At 45.0% G+C, this 26,398-nt stretch overlaps 1 protein-coding gene across 1 annotated transcript in view; it reads left to right on the forward strand.

Moving 5' to 3' along the window:
• Nucleotides 1-26,398, forward strand: part of LOC144511842 (MAP kinase-activated protein kinase 2) — a 209,422-nt gene that overhangs the window by 173,263 nt on the left and 9,761 nt on the right. Inside the window, exons 3-6 of the mRNA XM_078242211.1 lie at nucleotides 10,161-10,225; nucleotides 11,776-11,855; nucleotides 13,511-13,637; nucleotides 19,966-20,041. Coding sequence (XP_078098337.1) covers nucleotides 10,161-10,225; nucleotides 11,776-11,855; nucleotides 13,511-13,637; nucleotides 19,966-20,041 — 348 coding nt within the window. The remainder of the gene's footprint in view (nucleotides 1-10,160; nucleotides 10,226-11,775; nucleotides 11,856-13,510; nucleotides 13,638-19,965; nucleotides 20,042-26,398) is intronic.

Consider the following 26,398-nt stretch of genomic DNA (forward strand, 5'->3'; position numbering starts at 1 on the left):
GTGCCCCCAATGGGCATAGAGGATCTCCGACAGAAGCACCGTCACTTCCTTCCTGCCTTTTATCTCTAGAAGGAAAAGTAACAGGCTGGACACTTTTTTTCACCCAACTAATTGTGGTGGCAGAGGTGAGATAAGTTACTACTCGACATGGTTTTCCCCGAAGATTGTCAGAGAACACTTGAGTGAAAACTGATTTTCTTTCGAGTGTTATTTATCCGGATTTAATAAGGATTTGGCAAGACCTTGTGTCTTTTAATTAGCAATATGATGTCACAATAGGAGGGGGCCATGGGCATTGGAGGCTAGAGACCCAGTCAAAGAACCCCTGTTTTACGGGTGTTAGACCATTGCGATGGTTTCCAGTTTGGGAGACAGGAAGTGCATGTTCATTATGAATCAGAAGTGCACCACTCTGCCATTCCACTTTAGTCATCTTCATTCTGAAATTACCTTTCCTGTTGTGCGGACCACTGTGTTTTCCCAGTCACTGTAAACCCACTTTTCCAATCCTGTGCATCTGCTTAAGAATCGATCAAAATATTATTAAAATTTTTAGAATTTGAGTAAAATTGTGCTTGTTACTTGGTCCTTTTCTTTATCCTTCTTTATCCTATTTATTTTTTGTTTACTTTCTGCTGCCCTTGTCCTTCGAGATGGAAGTGGTCATAGGTTTGGAAGGTGCTGTCTAAAGATCTTGGGTGAATTTCGGCAGCGGGTCTTGTAGACTGTACACACTGCTGCTACTGAGGGTTGATGGTGGAGAAAGTGGGTATTTGTGGGTGTGGTGCCAATCAAGCGGGCTCTTTGTCCCGGATGGTGTCAAGCTTCTTGAGTGTTGTTGGAGCTGCACCCATCCAGGCAAGCGGGGAGTACTCCATCACACTCCTGACTTGTGCCTTGTAAATGGTGGATAGGCTTTGGGGAGTCAGGAGGTGAGTTACTCACTGCAGTATTCCTAGCCTCTGACCTACTCTTGTAGCCACTGTGTTTACGTGGTGAGTCCAGTTGGGTTTCCGGTCAATGATCACCCCAAGGATGGGGATGGATGGTAACACCATTGAATGTCAAGGGTGGTGGTTAGAGTGTCCCTTATTGGTGATGGCAAACAAACTTTAGGCTCAACTATTTAAATGCTCTTCTGGCTGGTCTCTTCACATCCAGGCTTATCCAGAACTCTGCTGCCCTTATCCTAACTTGCACCAAGTTCTGTTCACTACTTACCTGTGTGCTTGCCAACCTATATGGGGTCCTGATCCAACAGTTGCTGAATTTTAAAATTCTCACTCTTGTTTTCAAATCCCTCCATTGCTGCACCCTTCCTGCAATTTCCTCCAGCCCTACAACCCTCTGTGCTCCTCCAATTCTGGTTTCTGGTGCCCCATCATTCCATTGTTTTTAGCCATGCCTTCTAGGTTTCATCTGCAAGGTCCTCGATCTACGCAGAACTCAATGGGCTCCTCCTGCAAGGTTCTAGCTATATGTATAAGCGAGTGAGCTGCTTAAGCGAAATTTCTGGCTGGAGTGGACATGTTTGTATAGTTATTGATGGACAAGAGATTTGGGTGGATAAGACCAGGCACCCATTTCTTGATTGAATTTTGCAAACGGTGCCTTCAGTTTGATGACCTGATGTGGTTCTGCAAACAAATCAGTTTCACAAAAAAACTTTCAGCAAATGAAACTAATCTCTCTTTTTCCACTGGAACCAGCAATTTAAAATCAAGATAATAAGCGCATCGCAGCGATATCCTTCCAACGCTTTTAAAATGTTCAGCATTCAGGTAATTTGAGAAGTTATGTCCACTATTTGCTTGGAATGCAATTTCAATAAAAGCCTCAGATGAGGCGTAGGAAAGCAGATGCTGCATCTTTTGACGAATGATGTTCTCATATCAGCCGTTCAAAGCGGTGTTAACCAGCCCAGAGGAGCAGTGCCGTGACATGAATACAGATACCACGTGTGGTTTCGTTTTGATTCATCGATGTCAGACCTGCATCTGGAAACAGTCTACGCTGTCACGGAATTGCGTAGTTGTGCCAGCAGCTTGCCTTATAGGCTGTTTCTGTTGCTGTAAGTACCCTTTCTCTGAGCCGCGGAACGGCGACAGAAATGCCACAAACGCACAGTGCACGCTGGGGAAGCACAATTCTCACCACCTTCTGTGACCAGTCCAGTTTACCAATTATTAACCAAAAAATAAATAGTTTATTGAAGAATAGACTACCTCCTTCAAAATTTGGATTTTACTCCATCACAATCTACTGAAGTGTCAGTTTTCAGTTTTAATTTTAGTTGACATAGTCATCAGACCACACAGATGCAAAAGAATTCATTTTTTTAGTTGGTTGTGATGCTCGAATGTCAAGGAAATTTGCCATTTTTTGGTCTGTTTATCCCCCCCTTCCCCAATCAAAGGAATTAGCATTATGACTTAGTGCCATTCCCCTCCCTTTTCCCTGGAACCCTGCACATTTTTTCTATTCAAGTTGTCATCTAATGCCCCCCTGAGTGCCTCGATTGAACCTACCTCCACCACACTTCCAGGCAGAGTATTCCAGACCCCAACCACTTGCTGTCTGACAGTTTTTTCTTGCATCACATTTGCTGCTTTCGCAAATCACTTTAAATCTCTCTCATTTTCAGTCCTTTTATGAGTGGGAACAGTTTCCCTCTATCTACTCTGTCCAGCCCTCTCATGATTTTGAACATCTGTATCAGACCTCCTTGTAGCCTTCTCCTCTCCAAGGAGAGCAGTCCCAACTTCATCAGTCTACCTTCATAACTGAAGCTTCTCTGTCCTGGAACCATTTTTGTAAACCTTTTCTGCCCTCCCTCCAATGCGTTCATATCCTTCCTAAAATGTAGCACCCAGAACTGTACACAGTACTCCATCTGAGGATTAATTAGTTTTCTATTCAAGTACAGCATAACCTCCTTGCTCTTGTACTCTATGCCACTAATAATAAAGTTACGATACTGTATCAGTAGAGGGGTCTTACTACTGGCTCTTGGAGCGTGTTTGAAGTGTTTACTGATACTCAACCTGTTTGGCCGTATCATGAAAGCATCTTCTTGGATACCAAATCCTGGAGTGGGACTTGTACCCAGATCTTCTGGTTCAGAAGCAGAGCCATCACTCCATGTGCCAAAGGACCGCCATGCAAGACATGCATTTATATAGTGCCTTTCATGACCACCAGATATCCCTAAATGCTTTACAGCCAATGGAGTACTGCTGAAGTGTAGCTATTTTGCTAAAGCAACATCCAACACATGGTTATGTGATAATTGTAATCCGGTTATTTGTGATGTTGATTCACAGATTGGGGGTAACTCTCCTGCTCTTCAGAATGATACCGTGGAACCTTATAAATCTACTTTAGAGGGCAGACTGGGTCTCTGTATAATCTGCAAGACAGTTTTTTCTTCCATCACATCTGTAAGGAGAGAAAAGAGCTGATGTTTCGAGTCCAGATGACCCTTTGTCAAAGTTCAGGGATCCAGGCTTCAGTGTTTCTTTCAAAAGACGACATCTCCAACAGTGCACTGCTCCGTCAATATTACATTGGAGTGTCAGCCCTGATTTTTGGGCTGAATCCCGAGGTTGGGTGGCGGCGGCAAGAGATTCAGACCTGCTGAGATTTTCCAGCATTTTCTCTCTTGGGTCCTGGATCCCATCTGCTTGCTTGGGTGGACCTACAAAGATCCCATGGCACTATTTTGAAGAAGAGTTATTACCAGTGTCTACACCAACATGTATTTATTTATTATTATTGTCACAAGTGGGCTTACATTAACACTGCAATGAAGCCACTGTGAAAACCCCCTAGTCGCCACACTACAGTGCCTGTTCGGGTACACTGAGGGAGAATGCACCTAACCAGCACGTCTTTTGGACTGTGGGAGGAAACCGGAGCGCCCGGTTTAAACCAAGAATGAGGTTGTAGTGGCCTTAAGTCATTATTTGACTGGGCAGGGAGAACGTGCAGACTCCAAACAGGGACAGTGACCCAAGCCGGGAATCGAACCCGGGGTCCCTGCGCTGTGAAGTAGCAGTGCTAACCACTGTGCCAAACCCTCAATCAACTTCACCAAGAGATTACCGGGCCGTCATCTCATTACTATCTGTGCGAGTTCGCTGTGCGCGACCTGGCTGCTGTGATTCCTACATTACAGCAGTGACTACACTTCAAGAAGTACTTCAGCTGGCCGCAAGGTGCTTTGAGACATCTGGTGGTTGTTAAACGTGCTGTATAAATGCGAATCTTTTTTTGGTTACGTTGGTAATTTTCAGCAGCAGTGACAACAGTAGCAATTTGGCATCTGTTATAAATGAAATAAAAGTTAACTATGATGTTGTTCAAAAGGCTGCAGGAGATAGCTTGAAACTGCTGGAAAGTTGCAACATCAATCCAACCCTTAAGGCACAACTGACTGCTGCTATTTTGCATGTACTTTCATTAATTATTTGGGCAACTGCGTCAGTAGTTTGCAATAGTTTCTACCAGCCTTTACACTTCTCGCCCTTTAATCTGCATGCTCTGTAGATATTGTATCGATCTGTGCAACACGACCAGTTTCTAATGTGAGCTCATTTTGTAATAGGAACAAACGGGTTAATAAAATAAGGGTAGGTTTGTAACTTCTGCATTTTGGATGGGGAGGGAATAAAATTTATTTCCGGTTCCTCAGCTGTGAATGAAAGAAGTGTGTCACACTGCGTCACAGGCATAACTTACTCCACCATAACAGCAGCGCAGCCTTGCCCAATGTTTTTGTTTTCATCATCACGGTTCATAGTATCCCACTGTTTGTCAATAAACGTGACTCTGACTTGGCCGGGCAGAGGCACGTGCGGAATGTGCGGAGGTAGGAAAAATATAGCTGCCAATCGGGGGCTGGATGACTCTGCTGAAATGTACGGTGAGGAAAACCACACCACCCACACACGCTCGCTGCAATGGAGAAGGTGTGAGAAGATGCATGTTACAATAGGCAATCCAGTAACTTGCACCCAATGCTTTCTATTTAATCATCTGGACTGGTATTCTGCAAATTAACCCTCGCAATCAGTACTTAACCCTTTAGGCCCTGCAGAGTTCAGAAAGTGCACAGTTTGCACCCGATGATAGCTGATTTTGAGCTGGTTGGTGTCCGCTTTCTGCCACACATTCTGTTATTCGGTGCTGTGCTGCTTTTAGTGTGGTTTCTGCTGACATACTGCTGATCTGTTAGACCTCAACCCCCCCCATGACAGTGATGGTTCCAGTTTTAGTCTCTATCAACTTTCCTGGTATCGGCTAATACAGAGCAGTATGCAGCATCTCAAAGCATTGATTGTGTTCAGGTCATTTTAACTGACTTTTTTTCCAGATTTCAAATGCTTGCGTTGACCAGTTTTGAAGCCGCAGTATCATACAATCCCGACAGTGAAAAGGAGGCCATTTGGCCTATCGAGGATGGACCGATTCTCGAGAGCATCTTGTCCAGGCCCTATCCCTCTGACCCCACGCATTTACCCTGCTCATTCCCTTAACCTACGCATCCTGGGACACTAAGGGGCAATTTAGCATGGCCAATCCACCTAATCTGCACATCTTTGGAATGTGGGAGAAAGATGGCCTAGTAGTATTATCGCTAGGCTATTAATCTGGAAACTCAGCTAATGTTCTGGGGACCTGGGTTCAAATTCCACCATCTGCTGTGGAAGTCAATAAAAAATATTTGTAATTAAGAATTTACTGATGAGCATGAAACCATTGTCGATTGTCAGAAAAGCTAATTTGGTTCACAAATGTCCTTTAGGGAAGGAAATCTGCCGTCCTTGCCTGGTCTGGCCGACATGTGACTCTGAGCCACAGCAATGTGGTTCACTCTTAACAGCCCTTGAGCAATAAATGCTAGCCAGCCAGCAATGCCCGTGTCCCACGAATGAAAAGAAACACAGGGAAAATGCGTAAACTTCGCACAGACAGTCATAAGAACTAGGAGCAGGAGTAGGTCATCTGGCTCATCGAGCTTGTTCCACCATTCAATAAGATCATGGCTGATCTTTTCATGGACTCAGCTCTATTTACCCACCCGCTCACCATAACCCTTAATTCCTTTACTGTTCCAACATTTATCTATCCTTGCCTTAAAACATTCAATAAGGTAGCCCCAACTGCTTCACTGGGCAGGGAATTCCGAGATTCACAGCCCTTTGGGTGAAGAAGTTCCTCCTCAACTCAGTCCTAAATCTGTTCCCCCTTATTTTGAGGCTATGCCCCCTAGTTCTAGTTTCACCTGCCAGTGGAAACAACCTCCCTGCTTCTATCTTATCATTCCCTTCATAATCTTATCTGTTTCTATTAGATCTCCCCTCATTCTTCTGAATTCCAATGCTAGAATTCTTCTCAATTCCAAAGGCCAGAATTGAACCCAGGTCCCTGGCACTGTGAGGAGGCAGCAGCGCTAACCACTCTACCACCATGCCATCCAGGTATCCTCGTGGTGCAGCGTACCACACTCTGCCAATCCAAAATAGGAATCCAAGTTTGAGCCCATGCGTTTCCAAAACATGTTTGCTAAATCTGAAGATGTTTGAGATATGTATTGCAGGCGTGGTGATGTCCCACAGCAACACCACAACAACTTGTATTCTTTAGCACCTTAAATGCATTAAAACATAGCAGTGTTTCACAGGAAAGTTCTAAAGCAAGATTGACACCGAGACATGCCAGGCAATATTAGAGCAGATAGCCAAAAGCTTGGTCGAAAGATGTAGGTTTTAAGGAGTGCCTTAAAGGAGGAGAGAGAGAGGTTTGGGAAGAATCCCTGAACTTTGTGCTGAGTCAGCTGAAGAAACAGCCGCCAATGGTGGAGCAGTTAAAATCGGGGATGCTTAAAAGTAAAATTTATTTATTAATCACAAGTAGGCTTACATTAACATTGCAAAGAAGTTACAGTGAAAATCCCCTGGGCGATTATGAAGGGAATGATAAGATAGAAGCAGGGAAGTTGTTTCCACTGGCAGGTGAAACTAGAACTGGGGGGGCATGACCTCAAAATAAGGGGGAGCACATTTAGGACTGAGTTGAGGAGGAACTTCTTCACCCAAAGGGCTGTGAATCTCGGAATTCCCTGCCCAGTAAAGCAGCTGAGGCTACCTTACTGAATGGACACCGAGAGAGAATTTAGCATGGCCAATTCACCTCCACATCTTTGGACTGTGGGAGCATCCAGAGGAAACCCATGCAGACACGGGGGAGACGGTGCAGACTCCACACAGACAGTGACCCAAGCTAGGAATCGAATTTGGGTCCCTGGCGCTGTGAGGCTGCAGTGCTAACCGTGGATGCTAAAGAGGCCAGAATTGGAGAAAAGCACAGATCTCAGAAGGTCGTGGTGCTGGAGGAGATGGCAAAGACAAGGGAGGGGGGGCGAGGTGATTGAGGGAGTGATTTGGGAAAAAGAAACAATGAAAATTTTGAAATCAGAAGGAAGTAAAGATGTAGGTGGATCAGATTTTCACACAGTTACCTCAAAATCGATATTCGCCCTTTGTATGGAAAATGGCACAGGGATCATTTTCTGTCTTGGTGCTCTAGACCGAAGGAATTTAAGAAACAGGAACAGAATGTGTCTGAGCAGGACCAAAAATGGTTTCAGTATTTGTTGTACTTCAGCTTTTAAAATTATGTATTTCACTAAGACAATGTGCTGGACAGTGCAGCATTCGGCAAAGTTATATTCCAGGAAGCCTGGTGATGGGTAGGACTGGAGTCAATCTTTAAACACTATTATAAACATTTATTTACAGTTTTGCACATCACTAGCATGCACTACATAACCCCAAAATCACATTTTTAGTCTGTATCTATTTACAGGGACAGGGGGGTGGGATTTTATGACCTCGCTCAAGCGAGACCGGAAATGACCATCCTAGGTCAACGGACATTTCCGTCGTCCGCCCCTTGCCCTCTCTGATTCCGTGGTGGGCAAGGTGGTAGAATTCCGGCCACGATTTGAAGACCAAGGAAGCTATGTTTGTAAAGCAGCCAGACAGATTGCATATCAGCCTGCAAATCCTTCCAATGGCAAGCGGTAAGAGTCGGAGAAATTGCTGGTCAGGCTTGTGAGAGAAGAAAATTGGAACCTCTACCATCACTAGCCATCAGTTCTGACTACAGTAGGCATGTTGCCACAGCAACTCAGATTCCTTGTGTGAACTATAACCATCATTTATAGGGGTACAAGTGACCCCCCCCAGTTAATGCATATGAATAAACATAATTAACAAGCTATACAGCGAAGGAAAATCATTTTACTTTCCCCATGTATTTTGCACCACACCAAAACTTAGTTCTAACTGGCATGTGGCAGCCGTAATGAAAATCATAATTTTGATCTCTGGTCTTTAAGTTAAACAGTCTGAAACGAGGCAGCCATTATAATCTTCTTCAATGTCCCTGGGCTTGAGAGGGTTTTAATAGAATGTCTAATTGTTGATTACTAATGAAGGATTCCTGTTATAAAATAACCATTAGAGTCATACAGTGCAGAAAAGGCCCTCCGGCCCATTGAGTCTTGCACTGCCAATTACTACCACTAGAGTCACACTAATCCTATTTTCCGGCACTCGTCCCATATCCTTGAATGTTATGATGTTTCAAGTGCTCATCCAAATACATTTTTAAGATTGTAAGGTTTCCAGCCTCCTTCCCAGGCAGTGCATTCCAGATTCCAACCACTCTCTGAGTGAAAAAGTGTTTTCTCAAATCCCCTCTGAATCTCCTGCCCCTTACCCTAAAACGGTGCTCCCTCATGATTGACCCTCAACCAAGGGAAACAGTTGCTTCCTACTCTCCCTGTCCATACTCCTCATAATCTTACACACTTCAATCATGTCCCCCCTCAGCCTTTTCTGCTCTCAAGAAAACAATTCAATCATATCCAGTTTCTCCTTTATAGCTCAAATGTTGCATCCCAGGCAACATCTTGGTGAATCTCTGCTTACCTCCTCTAGTGCAATCACATCCTTCCTATAGTGAGGCGACCACTACTCCAGCTGCGGTCTAACCAATAGCAGACGTAGCAGGATAAATATATAGGGATTTGGGGATGGGGCCTGGGTGGGATTGTTGTTGGTGCAGGCTTGATGGGCTGAATGGCCTCCTTCTACACTGTAGGGATTCTATGATGTGATGTTCAGTTCATCCAGTCTGATTTGCACATCGTTCTGTGTCTCTGTGCTTCTTATTTCATAGTCCTTCTGTCTGCACATTTATTTGCCATTTTCACTTGGGTCTTGATGCTCTGTTGGCCTTGCTGTGTTGTTTCCAGCTCACATTTTTAGTTGCGTGCCAACCGCAAAATCTTAAAAATATGAACTTGCAAAAGCAAGTCTAACTAATAGTGGCAGATACTACACAATGTGCTGCTTTCACAGAATCTGACTGCCTTCTACCAGCATGTCCACACACTGATGTCCCTTCATAACTTGGGAGCCTTTCTAAATAGGAGAGAAAGTTAATAATGTTAAACTGTGGACATTTCCAGACTCTTCAGGGTCTTAACATCCTGCCTAATGGGGTTGAAGTCACGCTTTTTTTATTCATTCGTGGGACCTGGGTGTCGTTGGCTGGCCAACATTTATTGCCCATCCCTAGTTGCCTAAGGGCAGTTGAGAGTCAACCACATTGCTGTGGCTCTGGAGTCACATGTCGGCCAGACCAGGTAAGGACGGCAGATTTCCTTCCCTAAAGGAAATTAGTGAACCAGATGGGTTTTTCCGACAATCGGCAATGGTTTCATGGTCATCAGTAGATTCTCAATTCCAGATATTTTTTGATGAATTCAAATTTCACCATCTGCCGTGGCGGGATTCGAACCCGGGTCCCCAGAACATGAGCTGAGTTTCTGGGTTAATAGTCTAGCGATAATACCACTAGGCCATCGTTTCCTTCCTGCTGAACAGATGTTTATATCAACTTCCTTTGCTAATTTAACTTCGTAAAATGTTAACTATATTAACACATTTGTTAGATAATGGACAGAGGAATTTGTGTGGATGTACCAACATGGTCACTACTAACACTGCATAAGCTTTATTTCTACCCACCAATTAAATATCCATTTTCATTGTTAACCTTGTAAACATGCCTCTTTTTGTTTACAGTATGGAAGGAGGGGAGCTGTTCAGTAGAATCCAGGACAGAGGGGATCAAGCATTCACAGAAAGAGGTAAATCTACATTCTATCCACTCTTTCAAACAGATTCAGTGGAGTAACTTGTTGGATCGTTCCTGATGGCTGGTGATTCTGCAGTAATCAGTAATATCAATGAATGCTTTGTGGCACAGTAGGAGGACATTCGGACTTCTGAGCCCGTGCCAGCTCCGCATTGGGGTAAAATTAGTCTCACCCTGTGATGAGGCAGGGCTGACCATTGGCATTCTTTACCTCGAGTATTGGTGGCATTTGATCCACGTGATCAGCTTTGTAACACCAATTCAAACTGGAAGAATGATCTCCTTCTGTGTTGTAAGTTTTCTCTGTTGTCCTTAGATTGAGATTCGGGTATGTGTCCGGCAAGGCCAACATTTATTGCCTATTATTAATTACCCTTAAGGTGGTGGTGAGTTGCCCTCTTGAATTGCTTGACGCCCATGGTGTACATGCATCCACAGTTCTGTTGGGTAGGCAGCTCCATGACTATGACCCAGTGACAGTGAAGGAATGGAAATGTAATTCCAAGTCAAGATAGTGTGTGACTTGCAGAGGAACCTGCGTGTGGTGGTGTTCCCATGCTTCAGTTGCCCTTGTGCCTCAAGGTGGTAGAGGCTGCAAGTTTGGGAGGTGCGTTTTCTATGTTTGCAATAGCCTTTATTTTTCTTTCCATCTCTAAACACACTGTAAAGGTTATGAATTGTGATAATTTTGCGGGTCACGTAAGTGTGGCAGTGCCAAGGGGTGGGGATATGGCAGGGGGCTAGGCATAATGACGGGGATCTTGCGCATGGCGTGGGCCTGTGCAAGGGAGGTGGTCATACAAGTGGGGCAGCTCTACAAGGGTGTGGTCATGCAAGTGGGGGGGACATGTCAGGGGTCTGCCAGGGCGGTTCCTGATGCCCCAATGCCAGTGGCCAGTGTTGGCGTGGGGGTTGATAATGCTGCCGGTGATGGGGGAGGGGCGATCCAATGTCCATGGGGAGGGAGGGAGGGGGGGGTGGGGGGCATGGGAGGAGATCTCCCGGTTCACTAGCCAATTGGGCCAAGCACTCTGAAGCCGGCTTCACTGGCGTATTTAGGCTCCGTCCCCCATTCTACTGACGTAAAGCTCCCAGCTGTCAAAAGAAGTGCCAGAAGATTGCAATGTCAAGTTCTTTCCCAAAAGACCGGCATGGAGGACTCCCGGTTTCACATTGTTATGGCATTTAGAAACTTTGGAAAATTCCGGCTGTCAGATTAGAAAGGATGGGCACAAGTTTGACTAAAGTAGTGGGTTTTAAGGAAGATCTATTGAAAACTGAGTCACTGGGACCCTCACAGTCACTTTACAAGCTGCTTTCCTGTAGTAGTGTTTGTTGCTATTTCTGGATATGATACTGGCGCCTGGGGGACAGATAACAAGGTGGTTCTAAATGTAAAAGTGCATCCGCTGTCAGCACATATTGAAATGGAATTGCAGGTCTCCAAAATCCAGCTGAGCTTCCTACTCTCTTAGCAACAGTTACAAAAGGGAATTACAAAGGGCAGATGAAGAGTAACGTACTGTATCTCTACACCTACAGAGGCCTCCGAAATAATGAAGAGCATTGGCGAGGCAGTACAGCACCTACATTCAGTAAACATTGCACATCGGGATGTAAAGGTAAGCAGAAGTTTAGATTCCATAAGTGTCTTGCATGCCAAACAGACTGAGCAACCACTTGGATATAATGAACCATCTGCCTCTACAAGCCACCAAACCACAATCGTGACCGTTCCCTATTGCAGTGGCAGAATCGGAAGCCAACACCACTGCTTTGTGTGCTGGTTGGTGGTATCTCTTTAAAAAAAAAACTGCTTTTGGCACTTGGTAGAAATCTCAAATCATTTCAGTAAAAGTTCTGTTTAATTGCATTTCCTATTAATTCCAAAAAAAATTATCCTTTTAAAATCCTGCTATAAGATGATGGCGTTGTAACCCTTCACCCTTAGTGGGGATCTTCTGAATGGATAAATCCAATTGCTTAGTCAGCCATCCGGTGTTCATCTTAAAAAGAAAATCGTTTAGTTTTGCACTTTCACTCCTTGGCTAATATCCTCGCATTGAATAATATTAAAAACCCAACAGAATGAAGAAATCTTGTTCTTTTCATTTCTGTCCAATTTTTGAGTACAGATTGTCCTTGTTTCCCGAGTAAACTTGCAGGAAGCCAGCAGTTGCGAAATACTTTGTTCTATTAAGATGCAACTTCAGTGCAAGTATTTCGGTCAATATCAACCATTATCCACAACCCTCCTGGTTTGGTAACTTAGATTGCTTTACTTCGGAGCCTAAATGAGGATGTACCCTACGTTTGGAAATAGATTGCCTCCTTGGTGAGATTAAATGAGCAGAGAATATTTTAAAAGTTAAGTTTATTTATTCGTCACAAGTAGGCCTACATTCACACTGCAATGAAGTCACTGTGAAAATCGCCCATTCGCCACACTCGGTGTCCCTGTTCGGGTAAACTGAGGGAGAATTTAGCATGGCCAAGTCTGCACATCTTTGGACTGTGGAAGGAAACCGGAGCACCCGGAGGAAACCCTCACAGACACGGGGAGAACATGGAAACTCCACACAGACAGTGACCCAAGGAATCGAACCGGGGTCCCTGGCACTGTGAGGCAGCAGTGCTTGGCACTGTGCCACCGTGCCACCTCATATGCTCCATGAATTTCTCCAAGATGTTGACATTGTCACCCACTTGATGCTGTGTTGCTTAAGACTCCAATGGTGTAGTAGCAATCTATTTTAGCCTGGCTGTAAGAGTAAAAGAAGGGAAGGGGTTCGAGATTCCTCCAGCCATGCCCTAGCTAAGCCCTTCCTAGTATCAATATCAAATTGGATTAAGTAAAACATGAATGCTTATGTGCTCCTGTGACTGCTCCATCCCACCCTAATCACATTTCTTTTGAATAATTTTGAAAGTCATTGTTCCAAGGTTCTCTGGGGGTGGGGTGATGTTTGATGGCGCTGTTGACTTCTCTGAGCACTCACCCTGCCACAAGTGACAGTAATCCTCTTTTTATACCACCCAAATACTCTCATCTTCACGATATGCAATGTATATCTCTCCCAAGTTTCCGAATAAACCCAGAAGGTGGTACAAAATTCTTTGTGTGAAAACTGCTAACCAGCTTTAATTAAACATTTATTTAAACTGTGTTAAACGTGGTAACTTTGAATGAGACGTTTGAATTTTAAAGATTTAACAGGTTGCTTTTGGAGTGTTTCTCTCGAAAGGAAAACTAAAGGCTCTTGCATTCCTTCTGCAGCCGGAAAATTTGTTGTACACCACCAAAAGACCCAATGCTATTCTAAAACTAACAGATTTTGGCTTTGCCAAAGAGACCACCAGCTACAATTCATTAGCCACCCCGTGCTACACGCCATATTACGTGGGTAAGTTGCTGCAACTGTCTTTACCGGGCATAACCTTATTGCCATTTGCAGTGAAACTCTTTTGCAACATGTTCTCTGTTTAGAATAAAGTTTTGAAAGTCTTGCTCCAGTTAGTCATGCAGTCGACTCTCGATTTGGGCGGATCATGATGTGGCAGATTTTACTTTAATGAAAGTGTTTTGCTGTTTCACACCAGCGCAGCAAGATTAAATTTGTTCGTTCATTGCAGCAATTAGTGCTTTTTTGGTTTTGTGCCACTCAAATCCAACACAAAGCAGCAGGCAAGTGGTTAAGAAGGCAGAACGCACTGTCCACATTTTGGTACCTTTTTAATTTTTTAGAATTTATTTATTAGTGTCACAAGTAGACTTACATTATCACTGCAAGAAAGTTACTGTGAAAATCCCCTACACCAGCACCTGTTTGGATACACTGAGGAAGAATTGAGCATGGCCAATGCACCTAACCAGCATGTCTTTCAGACTGTGGGAGGAAACCGCAGCACCCGGCAGAAACCCACGCAGACACGGGGAGAATGTGCAAACTCTACACAGACAGTGACCCAAGCCAGGAATCGAACCCGGGTCCCTGGCACTGAGACAGCAGTGCAAACCACTGTGCCACCATACCGCCCAATTGCTTGAATTGCTGACTGAGGCTTGGGAAGGTGGTGATGTCGGTGGCAAAGTTTCCGCTGCTTGTGCTGCTGGTCTGCTGATGGTGTCATTTTGAACCCCTCGAGGTTGATGTTATTCCTAGCCCACTGGAAGTCCTTTAAGTGAGAGCTAAACTTTACTCCTTACGTCTCTGAAAGGTTTCTCATAACTTCACTCAGTACACTTCCCCTGAGGTCTGCAAATGATGTACAACCCAAGGGAAGTAAGTGGTGAAAGGTTTAAACTAAGAAGGAGACCTGCTGGGAAAGTAAAACCAGCCGAGAACAGTTACTAAAGAATGGAGTGTCAAATAAGGATGAAATATGGATGCTATGAATCTGGATGTTAACTGACTGGGGTCAACAACAAAGTACTTATTTTTTTTAAAGGGAGCCAAATATTCTAGGATCATAGGATATAAGAGCAGGAGTAGGCCATTCAGCCCCTTAAGCCTGCTCTGCCATTAAACTAGATAATGGCTGATCTTCTGCCTGAACATCATTTTCCTGCATTATCTTGATGGGCCGAAGGACCTTTTCTGCACTGTACAACTCTATGACTCTATCCCCATATCCCTTAATATTTTTAATGTCTAGAAATTTATCGATCCCTTGCTCAAATATATTCGTTGATTGAGCCTCTATTGCCTCTGAGGTAGAGAATTCCAAAGATTCATCACACTCTGAGCAAAGAAATTCCTCCTCAACTTGGCCCTAAATGACCTACCTCTTATTCTGAGACTGTGTCCCCCAGTTCTAGAACTCCCAGCCAGGGGAAACCTCCTTCCTGCAGAGCCACCCTGTCGAGTCCTATAAGAATGAGATCAACTCCCATCCTTCTAAACTCCAGAGAATATAGGGCCTAATCTTCCAAGTCTTTCCAAATAGGACAATCCTGCCATCCCAAAGTCAGGTGACCCTTATTGTGAAGTGAATCATAATAGAGATAAGCACATTCTGTTCTTTTAAGTTCAGGCTTTTGTTGTTGTAATGCTTTTTTTGGATAGCTGTAGCAATTATGAATGTTTGGCTGAGTTCCAAAAGCTGTGGGTCTGTTGATACTGCTGGATCATCTGAGGGGGCACCATGGAGGAACATAAAGAGTGGGTTTGAGGGTGGGTGAGGAATAAGGTTTAGGGGGCCTTTAAACAATGTTGGAAGCTGGGTTGCTGTCTCTGAGAAACAAGGCAGGCTTTCAAACTAGCACCCCTCCAAACTCGTACTCCTCCCGCATTTTATTGTGGCTCACAAATTGCCCTGTGAACCTGAACCTTGCTGAAAATAACTTTCACTAGTCAGGTGTGCGATTCGGAAGCTGCAGTGGTGCCCAAATCGTGTTTTCCCGCCCTTATAGTGAAATCTAACCCATTGTCTCTATTTCTACACTTTCCAATCCATTAAGAATTTGAAAAGTCTTCATCAGATCTCCTCTGAGTATTAGGTCTTCAAAGAAAAAAGCCCCAAGCTGTTCAGTCCTTCCTAACGAGGGGTATTTCTCAGTTCTGCATCAGTGGTGATTTTTGTTTGGACTTTCTCCAGTGCTCCTAAGTTATTTTCATTGTGCTGAAACAGAACTGTACTCTTAAGTGAAAGAAAAATAATAGACTTGGCACCTTTCAGAACTACAGGATATCCTAAAATGTTTTACAACCAATAAAGTACTTTCGAAATGTGGCCATAGAATCATAGAATCCTTACAATGCAGAAGAAGACCATTGAGCCCGCACACTGTCAAAAATAAGATTATGGTCATTTATTCAGTTCCTGTTCATGGGACCTTGATGACTATATCTGTCTGCAGCCCACATGTAGTCCATTGGCTGTGGAGCATTTGGGAATATTTTGAGGAAGTGTAGAGTCCTTTTCTTCGAACTCATTTCTGATCTAACTGCCTACCTCACCAGAATTCCTCCAATTTAGTCATTTGAACATCTAGTTAGCCATGTCGCATATGAATTCCTAACATGTATAGTTGGGCTTTTCATAGAATCATAGAGGTCATTTGGCCCATCGAGCCTGCACTGACCACAATCCCACCCAGGCCCTATCCCCATAAGCCCATGTATTTACCCTGCTAATCCCCCTGACACTAAGGAACAATTTAGCATGGCCAATCAACCTAACCCGCACATCTTTGGAGAGTGGGAGGAAATTGGAGCACCCGGAGGAAACCCACACAGACACAGGGAGAACATGCGAACTCCACACAGTCACCCCCAACTCTGGCACTGTGAGGCAGCAGTGCTAACCACTGTGTCACCGTGCTGCCCCCATCACTTATGTAATGTAGGAACTGTTGTACCCAATTTGTGCAGTTCAAACTCCCACAAACAGAAATGTTATAATGACCAGATAATCTATTTTTGTGACATAGATTAAAGAATAAATATTGGCCAAAACATTGGGGATAACTCCCCTGCTCCTCTTTAATATAGTGCTATGGCATCTTTTTCTGAAAGGACAGATAGGCCCTTAGCTAAATGTCTCCTCCAAAATGGCAACCATAGATAACTTTTTAATTCTATGTCCTTCGAAGTTCCCTGAACTTCTTAAAGTGTCCCATAAAACCTGATGACTATTAACAAACCTTTGATTGACTTTATCCCATAATTTTGCTTTCACGGCCTCCAGCATCAGAAAATGTCTTGAATTGTCCATTATTTTAGACAATGCTCACTATATCCAACAGGCAGTCTTTTAATGTATCTCATTTGTGTATTTTTAAATGAATAGTTTTGATAATGTTAGGTATTCCATAGCTTCTGCTAATATACAAAATGGATACCTTCCCCTCTGCTAGAATCACAGAATCCCTACAGTACAGAAGGAGGCCATTCGGCCCATCAAGCCTGCACTGACAACAATCCCACCCAGGTCCTATCTCCATAACCCCATGTATTTACCCTGTCAATCCCCCTAACACTAAGGAGCAATTTAGCTTGGCCAATTAACCTAACCCGCACATCTTTGGACTGTGGGAGGAAACCAGAGCACCTGGAGAAAACCCATGCAGACATGGGGAGAATGTGCAAGCTCCACAGTCACCTGAGGCCGGAATTGAACCCGGGTCCCTGGCGCTGTGAAGCAGCGGTGCTAACCACTGTGCCAGCATGCTGCCCACCTGCTAGAGGAACAATACCAATACGTCCTTGGTGAAATATTATATTACTTGACTTTGCATTGGGAGAAACAACTTGGGAGTTCCTTGTGTTGCCCTTGGTGGGAAAATGGTTATGATTACTTTGCGTCTTCATATTTAATTTAGTATCACTTTCGTTTCGTTTTTTTTAAAAATAAAGGCATAATTAAATTTTTCTTCATCCTGCCATGGCCTATATCTTCCCAGTAATTTTAGATACAAGGTTCACAATCACCAGTCAACAAGAGTAAACTCAGTGAGTCAATAATGCAGTTGGGAAAGTGATACTGTGGTAGTTTCTCTTGATATGTTTGGTTTTGCAGGGTATATTTTTGGAAATTATTTTGTTATGCAATGACTGCAGATAAAAGATGCTGAGCTGAAAAGCATTTCTGAAGGGGAAATTGGTTATTTCAATCTGTCATTCTGGCTTCACAGAAATGAGGGTGGGTCCGCTTTGTGTGTATTTGGTTCAAAGAATCTGTAGTTTAGCCAGGCAAAGCAGGTGAGTCATTTGACTTACCAATCACCCAACTGTCATCAATTTCTTTCCCATGAAATTCAATGGGGAAGTGTCTAGTCAGTGATTTATGGTTAATCCTAGGCCACATATTCAGTACCCAACTGCTTAATTTCAAAGGGGGGGCTGATCCACCTTTTCCTTTTTGTTTCTTCCCGTAATGGTGCATCGAGTGGATTGGAAGCAGGGCATTTTGAGGAAATTTGAGGGGGGGCGACTCTCCCAAAAGTGCTGAATTGGTGGGAAAACTGGTCTAGGTCACGGTTGTTTCTTCAGTGCAACTTCAGACTCAAATCTCCCACACTCTGTGCACTGCAGAGGTCACAATCGTGAATCTCATTAAAAACCCGGTGGCGGGGCCTATTCGCGCCAGAGTTTGACAGTTCCGGAACTCTGCGCGTGTGCAGTGGTCCCGATCTGTCAGACTTCCCGTTTGCTGACCAGCGATTGACCCCTACAGTGCTGCCCCTCCAAACCCCCCCCCCCAACCCGGAGCGCCTCAATGTCCAGCCCACCTTCCACACACACACACACACCCCCCCCCCCCCCCCCCCCCAGCAGTGCTGATCCTCCCACCCCCCTCCTCACCCCGGCAGACCCCCCCCTCCTGGCAGACCACCCCCCTCCCTCCAGCCCACCCCAATTGCTGACCTCCCTCCAGTCCAGACCGATCGCAACGCAGAGTGGCAGCAGGACCCCCCCACCCCTACCAATCGCCCCTCGGCCCTCGTGGGCAGTGCCAAGATGCACCCTGGGCATGGACACTTTGCCCCTTGGGCAGTACCAGGGGGCACAGGCTGGCACTGCCAGGGTGCCCATGTCCAGGGGGCACCACCCCCCTGCTGCCTGATCACCTGGGGGCCCCCCGATTATCCCCCTTCACTCTGGTGGGGTCTCCCACTAGTTGCCCAAATGTGGGGAGCTACTCTAAACCTCGCCGGAGTGAAGGGGGGCAATCGGCGGGGTGGGAGATGCTATTGGCAAGTTCCGTGCCGTGCCCCATAATCACATGTAAAATAAACTTAAAATGCATTTAAAAAGATTTAAATCACTTACCTCTCTTTTCGCTGCTTTCCAGCACGGTCCTGACTGTGACTGTTCCCTCGCTCTGGGAGACGCACATGCGTCGGGAACACGTGCGAATCCCGCGAAATGACCGACACGCGATTCCCCCGACCGGACCCGTCAAAAATTTGCGGGTCGCAATGGGAGAATTGCCCCCTTGGTTTCCTTTAACCTTTGACATGCTGCTGGGCAAATCAACTCCATGCACGATTCAGTGTTTCCCCAGGTGGTTACATATGCGAGGGGGGGCGATGGCTTGGTGGTATTATCGCTAGACTGTTAATCCAGAAACTCAGCTAACATTCTGGGGACCCGAATTCAAATCCAGCTACGCCAGATGGTGAAATTTGAAATCAATAAAAAAAAACCTGGAATTAAGAATCTACTGGTGACCATGAAACCATTGTTGATTGTCGGAAAAACCCATCTGGTTCACTGATGTCCTTGAGGGAAGGAAATCTGCTGTCCTTACCTGGTCTGGCCTACATGTGACTCCAGGGACACAGCAACGTGGTTGATTCTCAACTCGGACAGCTAGGGACGGGCAATAAATGATGGCCAGCCAGCGATGCCCAGGTACCACAAATGAATGAAGCAAAATGGAGTCCCTGTGTATGCCCCTTCACATTGTTTGTGTCCATGCAGCCAGCTTGAGTGAGCATTGAAGTTTATGATGTATGGGCTTCAAACCTGTAGCAAGCTGAGCCAACTTTCAAGATTGGATCGGATAGGGGGAGCAAGGCAAAGGGATTGAAGGGACGTGGGAGCCGGGTGTGTAAAGGTGATTAGAACCTGTAAAGGAGTAAATGCTAGCATGATTTAGATTGGCCAATTGACTCGTTTCCGTGTTGTAGCTTGGACTCCTCATAATGTCTGATCTTCCACAGTCACTTATCCAACAGTCATGTATCAGTAACACTAACTGCTTTGCTTTCTCTTCATTTTACAGCTCCTGAAGTTCTTGGGCCTGAGAAGTATGACAAATCTTGTGATATGTGGTCCTTGGGCGTAATAATGTACATACTGTAAGTTTCAGGTGTACTGTCTTCATGTATGTGTTAGGTAACAAAAATGAAAAGCTAAAAAAGGCAGATGAATTGAAAATGTCCAGTATAAAATACCTCCTCTCAGTAATGATTGTCTGGAACTTGCACCATGTGGGATATTAACACATGACTGCTTCATGTATTCTCATCAAATTCCTTTGATGCTTTTGGAAGCCATTACAATCTCCTCCTGGAGCAGTGTTTAAACCATTAATATCAAGGGAACTGCAATTATGACCACTTCTGTCCCACCACCAGGACTGCTCCTTGTTGAGACGAGCTGCAAATTTAACAACAAAAGCAACAACTTATATTTACATATGAGCCTAATAAAACATCCCAAAGCACTTCACAGGGGCATTATTAAAACAAAAACTAACCCAGAGCCATATAAAGAGATATTTAGTCAGGTGACCCAAAAGCTTGGTCAAACCAGTACGGTTTAAGGACTATCTTAAAGGAGGAAAGCGAGGTTAAGAGGCCATTCCAGAGCTTGCAGCCTAGACAACCAACGGTGCAGCTTCCAGTGATGGAGCAGTTAAAGTCAAGGATGCACAGAGGTAATAATTAGAGGAGCACAGATATCTCAGCCGGTTGTGGGGATGGAGGAGGTCAGTGAAGGGGAGCCACACAGGAGTTTGAAAACACGGGTGAGAATTTTAAAATCAAGATGGTGCTTGATGCAAAGCTGATATAGGCCGGTGAGCACACCAGGGGTGGTAGGGATGGCACAATGATTAGCACTGCTGTTTCACAGCGCCAGGGGTCCCAGTTCGATTCCCGGCTTGGGTGACTGTGCAGAGTCTGCATGCTCCCCCCGTGTCTGCGTGAGCTTCTTTCGGGTGCTCTTCCTCCCACAATCCAAAAGATGTGCTGGTTAGGCGCATTGGCCATGCTAATTTCTCCCTCAGTGTACCCGAACAGGGATCGGAGTGTGGTGACTAGGGGATTTTCACAGTAACTTCATTGCAGTGTTAATGTAAGCCGACTTGTGACACGAATAAATAAAGAAAAATAGTAAGGCACGTGAGATTGCACCTGGAATATTACGTTTTAATCTCCTTATCTAAGGTAGGATATATTTGCTATTGAGGGAATGCAACAGAGAGCCACCAGACTAATCCCTGGGATGGCGGGCTTGTCCTATGAGGAGAGATTGAGGAAACTGGGCCCATGTTCTCTAGAGCTTTGAAGAATGAGAGGTGATCACATTCCGCTTACAGAGCGCGACAGGGTGGATGTTGATGGGATATTTTCCCCTGGCTGATGAGTCTAGAACCAGGGGACGCAGTCTCAGAATGAGGGGCAGACCATTTAAAACGGAGATGGGAAAGAACCTTTTCATTCGGAGGGTGGTGAATCTTTGGAATTCTCTACCTCAGAGGGCAGTGGAAGCTCAGTCACAGAGAGTGCTCAAGATAGAAATCGATTGATTTCTGGATACTAAATGACATGGGATATGGGGATAAAAGGGAACAAAGATGGCAGGACTGACATGAAGAGATCGACTGGGCTTGCACTCACTGGAATTCAGAAGAATGAGAGGGGATCTCATAGAAACATATAAAATCCTGATGGGATTAGTTAGGGTAGATGTGGGAAGAACGTTCCTGATGTTGGGGAAGTCCAGACAGGGGTCATAGTCTAAGAATAAGGAGTAAGCCATTCAGGACTGAGATGCGGAAGAACTTCTTCACTCAGAGTTGTGAACCTGTGGAATTCTCTACCACAGAACGCTGTTGGCGCCAGTTTGTTAAATATGTTCAAGAGGGAGCTGGGCGTGGCCCCTGTGGCTAAAGGGTTCCAAGGGGTATGGAGAGAAAACGGGAGTGGATATAGGAAGTGCATGATCAGCCATGATCATATTGGATGGTGGTGCAGGCTCGAAGGGCCAAATGGAATCTATTTTCTATATTTCTATGTCGAAGTAAGCGATCAGCCATGACATATTTGGATGGTGGGCCGAATGGCCTACTTCTGCTGCTATGTTCCTATATTTATCATCTGCAAATTTAGCAACTGTACATTCTGTCCCAACACTGATCCTTGCGGCCCTCTACTGTCTCCTGCTTGGAGCCAATATAGGTCAATGAACGTGAGGGTGAAAGAGGAACAGAAAGTCCTGTGAGTTGAGACACAGACAGCAATAGTTCTGTCAGTGCACTTTCCCTGGTGATTATAATTGTTTTAAGTTCCTTCCTTCCTTTCATTGCTTGACTTACAAGTATCTCTGGGAGATTAATTTTGTCGTCTTCAGAGAAGACAGACACAAAATATCCATTCAATGCTTCCACCAATTCTTTATTTCCCATCATTAATTCTGCAGACTCATTCTCTAGAGACCCACACTCATTTTAATTACTCTTTCCCTTCCTAAATGCTTGCAGAAACTCTTGCAATCTGTTTTTATATTTCTAGCTAGCTTTCATTCTTTGCTGGATTTTGAATTCTGGATAATCTTTTGACCTACTGCAAAACTTTGTAGAATTGTCTGCTTTTTCCTTTTCATAGAAATCATAGAAACCCTACAGTGCAGAAGGAGGCCATTCGGCCCATCGAGTCTGCACCGACCACAATCCCACCCAGGCCCTACCCCCACATATTTACCCGCTAATCCCTCTCTAATCTACGCATCCCAGGACTCTAAGGGGCAATTTTTAACCTGGCCAATTAACCTAACCCGCACATCTTTGGACTGTGGGAGGAAACCGGAGCACCCGGAGGAAACCCACGCAGACACGAGGAGAATGTGCAAACTCCACACAGACAGTGACCCGAGCCAGGAATCGAACCCGGGACCCTGTTGATTTGATACTATCTTTAACTTCTTTAGTTAGCATTTGTCTCTCTGGAATCTTGCTTTCTCACTGGAGTGTATCTTTGCTGAAAAGTATGAAACATCTCCTTAAATGTCTACTGCTGCACTTTTACTGACCTACCCTTTAAACTATTTGTCCAGTTCTCCTTTGTCAGCTCCATCTTCATGCCCTTTACTTAAGTTTAAAGCTGCCCTCTGAAATAGTCGAGCAAGCCACTCAGTTCAAGGGCGACTAGGGATGGGCCAGCCAATGACGCGAATGAATTTTTAAAATTGCAGTGCCTTCCTTAGAAGCCACATTATTACTTCCTGTATACCTTGTCCAACTGCATTGGGATTGTTACTGTTAGGAGGCCTGTAAAGTACTCTCACAATTGGCTTGTCCCCTTTGCTATTTCTTATCTCTACCCAAACTGATTCTACATCTTGATCTTTAGGATCAAGGTCATCTCTCACTATTGTACTAAAGTCATCCTTAATTGACACAACAACCCCTCCAGCCATTCTGAACTGCCTGTCCTTCTGAAATGCTAAATGCCCTTGTATAATAAGGTCTCAGCCTTAGTCACCTTGCAGCCATGTTTCTGTAATGGTTGTTTCTATTTGAGCCGACAATTCTTGTTTTGTTAAGAATGCTATAGGCATTCAGATGCAGAGCCTTTACATCTGTCTTTTCACTATTTTTACAAGCTCTGCCCTTAACTGTTGTTGCATTCTTAAATTTAGAAACATAGAAAATAGGAGCAAGCGTAGGCCATTTAGCCGTTCGAGCCTGTTCCGATATTCATTATGATCATGACTGATCATCCAACTCAGTAACCTTTCCCGCTTTTCCCCCATATCCTTTGATCCCTTTAGCCCCAAGTGCTATATCAAACTCCTTCTTGAAATCACACAATGTTTTGGCCACAACTGCTTTCTGTGGTGGAGAATTCCATAGGTTCACCACTCCCTAGTTGAAGAAATTTCTCCACATCTCTGTCGTAAGTGGTCTACTCCATATCCTCAGACTGTAACCCCTGATTCTGGACTCCCCTGTCATCAAGAACACCCTTCCTGCATCTGCACTGTCTACTCCTATTAGAAATATATAGGTTTCTATGAGATCTCCCCTCATTCTTCTAAACTCCAGCGAATATAATTCTAACCAACTCAATCTCTCCTCATAATGTCAGTCCTGCCAAACCAAGAATCAGTCTGGTAAATCTTCACTGCACTCCCTCTGTAGCAAGAACACCCTTCCTCAGATAAGGAGACCAAAACTGCAAATATTTCCAGGTGTGGCCTCACTCGGGCTCTGCATAACTGCAACAAGACATCCCGACTCCTGTACTCGAATCCTCTCACTATGAAGGCCAATTTGCTTTCTTTTATTGCCTGCTGCACCTGCATTTTTATTTTCAGCGACTGGTCCTTCAGTGAGGAAACCCAGGTCTCGTATATTTCCCCCTCTCAATTTATAGCCATTCAGATAATAATCTGCTTCTGTATTTTTGCTACCAAAGTGGATAACCTCACATTTATCCACATTATTCTTGCATTTGCCCACTCACTCACCTTGTCCAAATCACACTGAACATCTCTATGTCCTCCTCACAGCTCACCCTCCCACCCAGCTTTATGTCATCTTCAAATTTGGAGATAATATATTTAGTTCCTTCATCTAAGTCATTAATATACATTGTGAAGAGCTGGGGACCTAGCACTGATCCCTGCAGTACCCCATTAGTCACATCCTTCCCCTTGGAAAAATACCTTTTTATTCCTACTCTTTGTTTCCTGTCTACCAACTAGTTTTTGATCCATCCCAATATACTGCCCCCAATCCCCTGCTCTTTAATTATATATGCTAATCTCTTATGTGTGCCTCCTGAAAGCCCAAATAAACCACGTCCACTGGCTTATCCTCATCAACTCTACGATTTACATCCTCGAAGAATTCCAGTAGATTTGCCACGCGTGATTTCCCTTTCGTAAATGCATGCTGACTCTGTCCGATCCTGCCACTGTTTGCCAAGTGCTCTGCTATTAAATCTTTTATAGTTTAAGTTTATTTATTGGTGTCACAAGTAGGCTTACATTAACACTGCAATGAAGTTACTGTGAAAATCCCCAAGTTGCCACACTGCAGTGCCTGTTCGGGTACACTGAGGGAGAATTTAGCATGGCCAATGCACCTAACCAGCACGTCTTTCAGACTCTGGGAGGAAACTGGAACACCCGGAGGAAACCCACGCAGACACGGGAAGAATGTGCAAACTCCACACAGACAGTGATCCAAGCCAGGTATTGAACCCGGGTTCCTGGCGTGGTGAGACAGCAGTGCTGCCCACTGTGCCATCGTGCTGCCCCATTTATAATGGACTGGTGCCAGTGTGTCCAGAATCAAAACCCATTATCCCCATGCCAATCTTTGAGTTATGCATCCAATTCCTTAATCTGTTTCACCCTACATGGATTTGCTTGCGGCACAGGTTGTAATCCAGAGATTATTATTACCTCTGAGGTTCTGCATTGGGGGCATGAGTAGCTTGGGGCTAAATTGAAAAGTGGAATCTCTTTCATAGACCTACCTACATCATTGGTACTTGATGGACCGCCAGAACTAGATCCTTCCTCAACCACTGAGAGCTCTTTAGCCCCAGTATCTAGAGAATGGAGTCTGGAGTTCATACTTCTCATCCTATTGCCCCCTCACACTTCTGGCTGACAGACTGCTCTACAATTGCTGTTCTTCCCTCCTCTCCAGACTGTGAATACTTGCACCTCTCTGCTTTCTCTCTTTGCCTCTTGCCAGGGAGGGAGGGGGAGGGGCGGGGGGGAGGAGGAGGAGGAAACAGGTCCTCCAGTGACAGATACCTAATTGATCATTAGTGATGCAAGCTGAGTGGGAAGGAAAGCTTGTTCCAGGAAACTGCAGATACCAGCAGTAACCTGCCATGAAAGCCTGAGGCACAGGTGCTCAGAAATGATTCTCTGTCTGCGGACCCCATGCTGGGGCCTCACCTCCTTCCAGCTGGATCTCGGTGACCATTCCCTCTGCCCTGTGGAGGGGCATATGGCAAAGGAGATGGCAGCTGGAGAAGGTGCTACTGCTGGTGTTGCTTCCTTTGCTGGAGCTGTTAGCTGCTTTCTGCGCTAGTTCCCTCATCAGAAGTACGAAGTGCAGCTGCATCAGCTGCTCCCGTCTCATGGTGGGCGAGGTGCTAGACAGCTGAAGAACCTTCCAAGAACTTGGCAATCAAATACCAAGCAGTGCTAGCACTGACTGAAGAAACAGTGAGCTGCAGCCTCTCAGCAGGCCATGGCTGGAATTCTTCAGTGTAACTGATCAGAGCCTTCTCAGCTTGTCAGTTTCACTGAAGCAACTCCCCCTTCTGTGCACTCACCTGAGTGTCTCTGGTAAGTTACTAACAGGTTGGGAAGCAGGCATGGTGGCACAGTGGTTATCACTGCTGCCTCATAGCGCCAGGTACCTGGGTTCGATTCCCAGCTTGGGGCACTGTCTGTGCTGAGTC

Source organism: Mustelus asterias, chromosome 25, assembly GCF_964213995.1.
Source record: "Mustelus asterias chromosome 25, sMusAst1.hap1.1, whole genome shotgun sequence".
Taxonomy (NCBI): domain Eukaryota; kingdom Metazoa; phylum Chordata; class Chondrichthyes; order Carcharhiniformes; family Triakidae; genus Mustelus; species Mustelus asterias.